Source organism: Salvelinus fontinalis, chromosome 5 (genome assembly GCF_029448725.1).
Source record: "Salvelinus fontinalis isolate EN_2023a chromosome 5, ASM2944872v1, whole genome shotgun sequence".
NCBI lineage: Eukaryota > Metazoa > Chordata > Actinopteri > Salmoniformes > Salmonidae > Salvelinus > Salvelinus fontinalis.
This window is the reverse complement of record NC_074669.1, coordinates 45,222,505-45,234,084: the sequence shown is the minus strand read 5'-3', so window position 1 is coordinate 45,234,084 and position 11,580 is coordinate 45,222,505. Positions and strand designations below refer to the sequence as shown.

Below are 11,580 nucleotides of genomic sequence, written 5' to 3'. Positions count from 1 at the left end.
CACCTGGCCTATCAGAGGGCAAAATGGAGCTTACCACCATATTGCTTACACCTGTCCAATCCTCATAGATGTATGCAAGTGCCATGGGGGTAGGGGCTAGGGGTTGATTTTGGAATCAGAGTGGCCTCACCTTTGAAAAATCACTGAGAAAGATCATTAAACATTTGTCACATATGTCCTATTTTAAACAAACTCTGAAAAAATGCTCTTGAACATGTATGTGATGAACATGACTCATCTATTAAACTCTCTGTTGATTCTGTGTGCAGTGTGACCCGGAACTATCTGGACTGGCTGACCTCAATGCCCTGGGAACTAATAGTGAGGAGAACCTAGAGCTGAAACGGGCTGAAGAGGTGCTGGAGGAGGACCATTATGGGATGGACGACGTCAAGAAACGCATTCTGGTGAGAGAATTGCAATGTGGGATCACCATGGTTACAATCTGACAATACGATAATGGATGTAAAAAATCTGTCCCTGGCGACCAACACGCCAGTGCGAGGGAATGTGGCCATGATGGGAGAGGTGTCCCTGACCAGAAAGATCCTGCCTGTGGGAGGCATCAAGGACAAGACTATTGCTGTGAGTCACATCACTTTTACTAATAACACACAGTTTATTAACCAGGGATGTTCGTGGGATAGATTCACCCATTGATACCTTTTATGAGGACATTAACCAAGAAGGAAACAAAATGTACTTCAAGTAGCCTGTTAGTTTGTTATAGTATAACAGTATGTGAAGTAACTCTTCCAGATTAGCTGATATTCAAAACTAAATGCAAACAATGTTTTGTATGTGACTTATTTAATTGATGGTTCAATATTTTATTCTGAAAGCCTGTTCATAATAAATCATGAGGGCACAATGGTAGTCTGAAACTGGAAATGCCAGTGTAGTATGCATAGATATCAGAGGCTGGTGGGCGGAGCTATAGGACAGACTCATTGTAATGGCTGGAATGGAATAAATAGAAAAGTATCAAGCATATGGAAACCACAGGTTTGACTTCCATTTATACTATTCCAGCCATGACAATGACCCTGTCCTCAAATAGCTCCTCCCACCAGCCTCCTGATCGATATGGTTGAATACAGTGCATTCGGAAAGTATTCCGACCCCTTCCCTTTTTCCACATTTTGTTACGTTACAGCCTTATTCTAAAATGGATTAAATTAATAAAAATCTACACACAATACCCCATAATGACAAAGCGAAAAGTTTATTTACATAAGTATTCAGACCCTTTCCAATGAGACTTGAAATTGAGCTCAGGTGCATCCGGTTTCCATTGATCATCCTTGAGATGTTTGTACAACTTGATTGTAATCCACCTGGGGTAAATTTAATTGATTGGACAGGCATACACCTGTCTATATAAGGACCCACAGTTGACAGTGCATGTCAGAGCAAAAACCAAGCCATGAGGTCGAAGGAATTGTCCGTAGAGCTCCGAGACAGGATTGTGCCGAGGCACAGATCTGGGGAAGGTTACCAACATTTCTGCCACATTGAAGGTCCCCAATAACACAGTGGCCTCCATTCTTATATGGAAGATGTTAGGAACCACAAAGACTCTTTCTAGAGCTGGCCGCTTGGCCAAACTGAGCAATCAGGTGAGAAGGGCCTTGGTCAGGGAGGTGACCAAGAACCCGATGGTCACTCTGGCAGAGCTCCACTGTGGAGATGTGAGAACCTTCCAGAAGTACAACCATCTCTGCAGCACTCCACCAAACAGGCCTTAGAAAGTACACTACCCAGATGATTAGACACTCGGATTTCAAATAAAGTTAATGTCTTATTTAGACACAGACGTGCCCCAAAGACATCTGAAGAGCTCCACTCCAGGTCTAATGTCTGCAGGCATCTCACCCTAGAAACTTGAAGACATGCAGCCTACAAGGCATATATATGCTCAAAGATAAATTGAGATAAGTAGTTCAAGTCCATTGCTAAGCATAGTACCACTTAGTCATTCTAAAATGAGAAACAAGGAAGGAGCTGACAACTCTCCATTTTTTTAAAAATACAAATATTTATTTGCAAGAACCGCTTAATCCTTCTTGGCAGCGGCTTTCCTCATGGCAGCCAGAACATTGCTGAGCTCTTCCCTCTTTCTCTTGGCGCGGATGTGAGTTCCAATCTGTGGAGCAAACACACATTAGAATGTGCAACAGGAAAAACCAAACAAATGCATCTGCAACTTTCAGAGCAGGTTAACTACCATGCTCAGGATGAAATTAACACTGAAGCATGTTTCTGGGAAAGTTATGTCAGCGACAAATTCAGGAATCAACAAATATGGGGCTAGCAGTTCCATAATACAGAAATGATTGGACAAACTATAGGAGAATAATTTTACTGATCCAATAGTTGATTCATCTTACCAATAAATACTCCACAAAGGAAACAGTCCATCACATTTCAGAAAGCTGCCCACTTGACAGCTGCACAAAATGCTAGACATTCCCAAACAGATGTCTAATACAAAATCTGTTTGGTTTGAAAAATGTACTTATTTGTTCTGAAACTGTCACAAGAGCAGCTGCAGAAGGCTGACGACAAATGCATCCATACTGCCAATATCAACACAAATACACCCAGCCATGTTAGTAGCAGGGGAATCATACATACCCTCTTCTTGATGAACTTGAGGGCACGCTTGTCCTTGGAAACTTTCAGCAACTCCATGGCGCGTCTCTCGTAGGGGGCGAAGCCGCACACCTCACGGATCATGTCACGCACAAACTTGCTGTGCTTGGTCAGACGCTGAAATACAAATGAGCGAAGAGACACTGAGTTAGAACTAACAGTAACTGTGGCCTATGTTTCAGCCATATTGTGGACTACTGGGCCCATTATCTCATAATAACAGGTTCAAACATTTGTGGTCATCTACTTTGTTTCAGAACATATACATGTCGCTAATGTAGAGGAGACAGCCGAAGTGAATCCTGAACCCCGGCCCTCAATCACTACACTGCAATGGAATTAGAACACAAACTTGAACCAGCACCCAGCAGTTCTAGGACAAGCAAACAACCTGTGGCAAAGGGTCCAGACCCTTTACCAGAGGACATAGTGACCTGATAGACTATCAATATGACACTATTTGTGGTTGTCATGTTTCTATCCATTCAGATGAACTCACCCCTCGCCTACGAGCATGTTTCGGTGCTGTCACATTCTTGGTTACTGGGTGGCCTTTACTAAGGCCCACGGCCATAGGATACCTGATAGCCATGTCTGTGGAAAGAAAGAACAGTGAGTCAGTGGTGCCTGCACCACGTGGAGTTAAAATAAATGTCTGATCAATAAATAATCTATATCTTCACATTTCTCGAGGCCTAAATAATTTAATTACCTACATCATGTTATCCCTTTGGAACGCAACGTCACGTTGATAAAAAAGATGCCTAAATTGGAGATGCCTATAAGTTGGGAAATATAAGGCATCTAGGGCTTATGTTAACTTTGATTGTGTTTGATGAAAACACTGTATGCAACATTATCGGCAAGAGACTTGATGCCTATTGTGCCAAAGAGATTTAGTTGTTAAACGGGAGTGACAACGAGTGTGTTGATATAACGGTAATTTTGTTAAAATGCCGCTTTAACCATCAGAATTCAATAAAGTTATTCATGCCAACATATTAGCTAATAATTAAGAGTAGGCAAAGTGATTCAGGCAAATTATATCAAATGTTTCACCATTGCAACATTTGATGTACAGCCACATTCACGGTGGTTGTCTGAAGCATGCTATTGGAGTTCACAGCTTGATGATGCCTCATGATTGACGTTGCAAATGATTGGAATAACCAATGAGCTTCAACCTTTCCTTTGCAGTACCTCAAACTGACGTGATTACTAGCTGAGAAACTTACGAGTTGATTTTACTCCTGGTTCAAAGTTTGTCTAGGCAGTGTCTTAACATTATCCGACAACCTACGGAGTTTTGTGTGTGTCTTAAACAGGTTTACAAGATTCCTAGGACCTTTTCTAAGATGCTTTGTGAATACAATTCCTTGTCTGGCCTTACCAGAATAATGTTTTCCTACAATGCCATCACAGTATTGTCAACTGGAACGAACATTTAAAGGACAATTACGCCACTATTCACACCCCCTTAACTCTTTCCACATTTTGTTGTGTTAAAGTGGATTTAACTTTTTTAAATTGTTAATGGTCTACACAAAATAGATAAGTATTCAACCCAGAGTAAATACTTCTGTGAAGCACCTTTGGCAGCAATTACAGCTGTGAGTCTAAGAGCTTTGCACACTGGACTGTACAATATTCTTATTTTTTTTGTTGCTACACAGCCATTTAAGTCCAAACAAACTAGGCCACTCAGGAACATTTAACTAGGCAAGTCAGTTAAGAACAAATTCTTATTTACAATGACTGCCTACCCCGGCCAAACCCAGACGACGCTGGGCCAATTGTGCGCCGCCCTACGGGACTCCCAATAACGGCCAAATGTGATAGTTTGGATTTGAACCAGGGACTGTAGTGACGCCTCTTGCACTGAGATGCAGTGCCTTAAGATTGCTGTGCCACTCGGGAGCCCTCCAGTGATAAGTTGCATGGTAAGCAACTCCAGTGTGTATTTGCCGTTGTTTTAGGTTGTTGAAAGGTGAATGTGTCTGTTTGGCTCTATCCCGTTTATTTTTATCATAAAAAAACTCCCTAGTCCTTGCTGATGACAAGCATACCCATAACATGATGCTGCCACCACCATGCCTCAAAATATGAAGAGTGGTACTCAGTGATGTGTTGTATTTGATTTGTCCTGAATACCAAGCGTTAATTTGACATTTTTTGCAGTTTTACTTTAGTGCCTTATTATAAACAGGATGCATGTTTTGGAATATTTGTATTCTGTACAGGCTTCCTTCTCACAATGTCATTTAGGTTAGTATTGTGGAGTAACTACAATGTTGATCCATCCTAGTTCTCCCATCACAGCCATTAAAACTGTTTTAAAGTCACCTTTGGCCTTATGGTGATATACCCTGAGCGGTTTCCTTCCTCTCCAGTAACTGAGTTAGGAAGGACGCCTGTTTCTTTGTAGTGACTGGGTGAGACATGCTCAATGTCTGATTTAAAAAAAAATATATAACCCATCTACCAATAGGTTCCATTTTTTGCAAGCTATTGGAAAATCTCCCTGGGCTTTGTTTGAAATTCACTGCTTGACTGATAATTGTATGTGTGGGTTACAGAGATGAGCTAGTCATTCAAAAATCATGTTAAACACTACTTGCACACAGAGCGAGTCCATGCAACGCATTATGCGACTTGTTAATAAGCACAGTGTTACTCCTGAACTTAAGTATTCGACCCCTTTATGGCAAGCATACATAAGACATTTCAGCTTTTCATTTTTAATTAATTTGTAAAAAATATAACTCCACTTCGACATTATGGGGATTGCGTGTAGGCCAGTGAAACAAAATTTAATAAATTTTTAGCTGTAACAAAATGTGTAGAAAGTCAAGGGGTGTGAATACTTTCTGGGTCTTTCTATAAACTAGGGTACAAGTGGAGGATTTCCTACTGCTGTTAAGTCATTGATAGTAATCTGCCATTTTTTTCTTAATGTCATTACATTTAATATATAAGGGGTGAACATAGCTAAATTCAATCAAATTCACGAGTTGAAAAAACCTGTTCCAACCCCTTCTCATAGATTGGTGACATTTGTCAAATTGTTTGACATACGATTTATTTATGTCCTTGCATTTATGGCACTATAAGTTGTCGTTATATCGGACAGTCCTTCAATGAGTGGATTCAGTTTCTGACAGGTGTATAAAAATCGAGCAGAGCCATGCAATCTACATAGACAAACATTGGCAGTAGAATGGCCCGTACTGAAGAGCTCAGTGACTTAACATGGCACCTTCATAGGAGGCCACCTTTCCAACAAGTCAGTGGGTCAAAATTCTGCCCTGCTAAAGCTGCCCCGGTCAACTGTAAGTGCGGTTATTGTGAAGTGGAAAAGTCCAGGAGCAACAGGCTCAGCCACGAAGTGGTAGGCCAAACAAGCTCATCGAATGGGACCGGTGAGTGCTGAAGCATCTATCCTTGGTTGTAACACTCACTACCAAGTTCCAAACTGTTAGTCGGGAACTTAATGAAATGGGTTTCCATGGCCTTGCAGCCGCACACAAGCCTAAGAACACCATGTGCAATGCTAAGCATCGTCTGGAGTGGTGTAAAGCTCGCCTCCATTGGACTCTGGAGCAGTGGAAATGTGTTTTCTGGAGTGATGAATCACACTTCACCATCTAGCAGTCCGACGGACAAATCTGGGTTTGGCGGATGCCAGGAGAACGCTACCTGCTCCAATGCATTGTGCCAACTAAAGCTTAGTGGAGAAATAATGGTCTGGGGCTGTTTTTCATGGTTCGGGCTAGGCCTCTTTGTTCCAGTGAAGGGAAATCTTAACACTACAGCATACAATAACATTCTAGACAATTCTGTGGTTCCAACAGTTTGGGGAAGGCCCTTTCCTGTTTCACCATGACAATGCCACCGTGCACAAAGCGAGGTCAATACAGAAATTGTTTGTTGAGATCGGTATGGAAGAACTTGACTGGCTTGCACAGAGCCCTGATCTCAACCCCATTTAATGCCTTTGGGATGAATTGGAACGCTGACTGCGAACCAGGCCTAATCGCCCAACATCTGTGCCCGACCTCACTAATGTTCTTATGGCTGAATAGAAGCAAGTCCTCACAGCAATGTTCCAACATCTAGTGGAAAGCCTTCCCAGAAGAGTGGAGGCTGTTATAGCTGCAAAGAGGGGACCAACTCCATATTAATGCCCATGATTTTGGAATGAGATGTTCAACGAGCAGGTGTCTACATACTATTGTGTATATTAAGAATTGATCTGTCAAAGTAGATATTGACATTGAACCCTGTAAGAATCTTGGATCTAGCTGTCGGACAATTCTTGTATAGAGTTCTCAGAAAAGGCAGTGTAACTAGGCAACACTTCATATCTCCTTTTGTTACAGGATGAAAACAGTTAATGGGCATACAAATCCCCCAAAATGTATGTGGTTGCAAAATCAAATGAGTCTAGCCGAAACAGTCACCTTGATACCTAAAATCGATAATGTCATTAATAGAGCCCGACCAATAGCATTTCACAGAAATATTTATCGGTCTTTATGCCACCAATAAAATATACATAGGACTGACCCTATTTAGTCGACCAAGATTTCTTTAGTCGAGCAGTCGAACAATAAACAAAAATTCCATGGTGCACAAGCCACCTGTGGATAGCCATTACATTTACATTTACATTTAAGTCATTTAGCAGACGCTCTTATCCAGAGCGACTTACAAATTGGTGCATTCACCTTATGATATCCAGTGGAACAACCATGTGAGGCCATGTGGATAGCACAGTCCTATCACGCTAAGACATGTGATACTAAAATTGTATATGGTTACTTTGTATAAAAATAAATGGTGAAACACTAATAATCTAATATTATTTTATAACAAATGCGCTTTCTCCCACGTTGGATATGGTCGCTGTCCACGGTTCTGAAAATCTAGAATTGGTGCCTTTCCCTATGTTGCTGTGTCCATAATAGCAAAGTTAACCAGCATGTTGGGATTGAGTAGAATACGGCGGAGGCGGAAGCAGCAGAGACGAGGAAACAGCCCTTACCATAGCCAAAATGTCTAAGAAAATTGAGGAAACCTACTTTAATTTTAGACTATAAAATCAATAGCCTGGTTTCATAAATTATCCATATACAGTGCCGTTGGAAAGTATACAGACCTCTTTCCTTTTCTACATTTTGTAATGTTACAGCCTTATTCTAGAATTGATTAAATAAACATCCTCAGCCCCATAATGACGAAGCCAAAAGAGGTTTAAACATGTTTGGGAATGTATTTTAAAGAAAAGCCTTATTTACATACTGTCAAAAGTTTTAGAACACCTACTCAATTCAAGGGTTTTTCTTTATTTTCGACATAATAGTGAAAACAAACTATGAAATAAAGATATGGAATCATGTAACTACAAATGTTAAACAAATTAAAATTATATATTTGAGATTCTTCCAAGTAGCCACCATGGCATTCTTTCAACCAGCTTCACCTGGAATGCTTTTCCAAAAGTTCCTACATATGCCGAACATTTGTTGGCTGCTTTTCCTTCACTCTGCAGTCCGACTCATCCCAAACCATCTCAATTTTGTTGAGGTCGGGGGATTGTGGAGGCCAGGTCATCTGACGCAGCACTCCATCACTAATTATTGGTCAAATAGCCCTTACACAACCTGGAGGTGTGTTTGGTCATTGTCCTGTTGAAAAACAAATGTTGTCCCAGTAAGCACAAACCAGATGGGATGGCGCCACTGTACAACAGATGTCCTTAAATTACAATTAGTTCTTGAAAAGTCCCTGCAAGTCTTTGAATTTGACTTACCAATGTCTGTATGAACCCCGCTTAAAGGATGTATAGTCTGGCCTATGTTGTTGTTGTATAGGTGGAGTTATGGTTCAATTTGCATATTCAAAACGTCACAATGGCCCCATTTATTTATCGAAAGACCCATATGAACTACTGCAAGATTTCACACATTTTGATGGTCATACTGCACAATTCCTTGTTTTGTAATTGTTTAAGCTTCTGCCTTGCCCTCGTCTACAGTATACTACAATTCACAGGGTGCATCTCATCTCCCATGATGCAATGCTCCACCTTGTGAGCCTGCAGTTACAGTAGCTTAGTTGATTAGCATGCCAAGACGTCATAAGTTATGAGTGCATTTCACATTGCTTTTGGGTTGTATTTTAATGCTTGCATGAATATCAAGCTGGAATGTATGTTAATGTTGTAATTAATCAACTGCATTATACTCAAAAATAACTTGAAATGAGATTCTAACGAATGCTAACCATAAGTTACTTTGTCTGACGCTGTGAGCTAACATGCTAGCCAGTCCAACTGCTACAACCAAAATAGTGTTTGCTACAATAGCCCAGTTTAATCTTAGTGACTGTCTTAAACAGGTAGGCCTGTTAGAAAACAACATTTATTATGAAATTTACAGGCAAATCACTACAGAATCCTAATCTCTTATATTTGAAACTTGCTGTATCTTTGGTGTTATTAGCAATGCTAGCTAGCTAAACCTGCTGCATCTGAAAGAGTTTAAAAAAAATAACAGCCAATAAAGTAATTTACTACGAAAACAGTCTATTTGGAAAGGGCGCAATGGTTGCCAGAGCTGCAACTTCAGCACAATTTGTGTGTATTGTTCGTATATTGTTGTATTTCAAATTTGTGTGACTGTCCTTGTCTTATCAGTGGTGTTACTTGTTGCTGCTGCTTCTGCAAAAGCTAATGGGGATTCAAATAAATAAGTGATGTGGGAGTGGTTTTGCCAAATGGAATCATGGGTGTTTGAGCCTTGAACAACAGAAAAATACTGAGAGTGAGCTAACTATAAATATCATTCTACAGGTTTTTGACCATCTATTAGACTAAGACAACCAGAGCTAAATAAAACAGGGATAATCCGAAAACTACAGACAGCTGGCTATCTACTCCGATTTCAGGGCACTCTCATCTGAGTGTGACAGAGAGCAGAATAACTGATGCATCTAAAACACTCAACTATTAAATATGGCATGTGTCATTAAACGTGTGCAAAAAAAGCATAATTAAATTGTTGCCAGCAGCAGTTACAGGCAATAACATACTTAATAACATCCAAACAGCTTAACCAGCTCTGCTAGGGTGAGTAAAATGGTCAGTGAGATTCTCTCATTTGTGTCTGGAAGTAGCTAACCCAACGTTAGTTTGGGTACTTGACTGCTCTCGGATCGACCCCACTCCCCGGACAGAGCGTCCAGTGTGCGCACTGAACGCACTTAGCTTAAAACGCTCTTAATTTAGAAACGGACAATCGAACTACCGGCACTCCAGAGTGAATTTAAGAACACACCTTAAGATACATTGTATATATGAGCGGGGTTTAAGACTGTCTGTGGTAACTAGTTAATAGTAGACATGAAATCATAACATTACACAAACTGTGTTGGTCATCACTAAATACTTCAGTTACCCAAATATTAAGTGTCGCAGAAGCTAGCTCAACAAGCAGTCTAACGTATTGAGGCGTATGTCTCTTGATTAAGCAAGTTAGTTAACGTTAACCAAATATGGCTGTTGTAACAGACATAATGTTACCAATGTTAGCTAGATAGCCAACTAACGTAGCTATCTAGTAGTTGCTTACTTCTGTCGAGGAAAATGACTAGAGGCCGACTAAGTTATAGTACACAAGGACATACATGTCATATATCTGCAGTCATTACGGCTCGTTAAGAAAATCCAGCAACAAGGCGATATGATTACGATTCTCATATGTAGGGGAAAGTCATGTCAACGCAACAAATTTCCGGTGACGTTACAGCTAAAATATATTATTTATCACCACAATATTGGCGCCATGCTTTTGGCAACAAATAAACCTTATGTTGGTTCTATCATAATTGGTGATAAACGAAGGATGACATTGATTTTGTAAAGATTTCAGCTGATGGTAATTCTTCAAAAACAATCTTACCTACTTTCTTTAATGGCGGACAAACCGGAAGGAACGCCTAGCGGTGGATGCTGGGTCATGAGGGTTTTTAATAAAATGTAAAACATCAGGAAAATCTTTCTAGCGCCACATGAAGGTGCGGACCACTCAGACAGTAGTTTTTCAATTAAAAACTTTATAGCTAGCTATGTAATCCAAACGAGAATAATTTAGACCTCTCAGCAGTATCAACAAAATTAAATCAAATGTTATTCGTCAAATGCTTTGAAAACAACTTGTGTAGACTAACAGTGCAGAGAGAAAGAAAATAGAGAAATAATAAAAAAGTAAAACACGTAATAATAAATACACAATGAGTGCAAAAAGGGTCAATGCATATAGTCCAGATAGCTATTTGGTTAACTATTTAAGTTAACTAACCATTTAGCAATCTTATGGCTTGGGGTAGACACTGTTCAGGGTCCTACTTGTTCCGCTTGCCGTGCGGTAGCAGAGAGAACAGTCTATGACCTGGGTGACTGGAGTCTTTGACAATTTTTAGGGCCTTCCTCTGACAACAGCTGGTATAGATGTCCTGGATGTCAGGTAGCTCGGCATCAGTGATGTACTGGGCCATACGCACTATCAATCAATCAAATGTATTTATAAATCCCTTTTTACATCAGCCGATGTCACTAAGTGCTGTACAGAAACCCAGCCTAAAACCCCAAACAGCAAGCAATGCAGATGTAGAAGCACAGTGGCAAAGAAAAACTCCCTAGTAAGGTAGGAACCGAGGAAGAAACCTAGAGAGGAACCAGGCTCTGAGGGGTGGCCAGTCCTCTTCTGGCTGTGCCGGGTGGAGTTTATAACAGAACATGGCCAAGATTTTCAAACGTTCATAGATGACCTGCAGGGTCAGATAATGCAAATCACAGTGGTTGTAGAGGGTGCTACAGGTCAGCATCTCAGGAGTAAATGTCAGTTGGCTTTTCATAGCTGATCA

General features: G+C 40.5%; 1 protein-coding gene across 1 annotated transcript; it reads right to left on the bottom strand.

Moving 5' to 3' along the window:
* Nucleotides 1-1,206: 1,206 nt before the first annotated feature.
* On the bottom strand, nt 1,207-10,671 carry LOC129855663 (60S ribosomal protein L36). The gene is made up of 4 exons (XM_055923562.1): nt 10,621-10,671; nt 3,155-3,249; nt 2,638-2,772; nt 1,207-2,146 (listed from the first exon to the last, which is right to left on the bottom strand). Exons 2-4 carry the CDS (start codon nt 3,245-3,247, stop codon nt 2,057-2,059), a joined length of 318 nt encoding a protein of 105 aa, XP_055779537.1. The 5' UTR covers nt 3,248-3,249; nt 10,621-10,671; the 3' UTR covers nt 1,207-2,056.
* Between the last annotated feature and the right edge of the window lie 909 nt (nt 10,672-11,580).

What these genes read in the sequence shown, in the direction of transcription:
- LOC129855663 (XM_055923562.1), bottom strand. Translation starts at nt 3,247, where the DNA reads ATGGCTATCAGGTATCCTATGGCCGTGGGCCTTAGTAAAGGCCACCCA. An exon ending in AACATGCTCGTAGGCGAGGG is followed by an intron (nt 2,773 to 3,154) that starts GTGAGTTCATCT and finishes TTTGTATTTCAG; the next exon opens with CGTCTGACCAAGCACAGCAA. An exon ending in TCAAGTTCATCAAGAAGAGG is followed by an intron (nt 2,147 to 2,637) that starts GTATGTATGATT and finishes TTTGCTCCACAG; the next exon opens with ATTGGAACTCACATCCGCGC.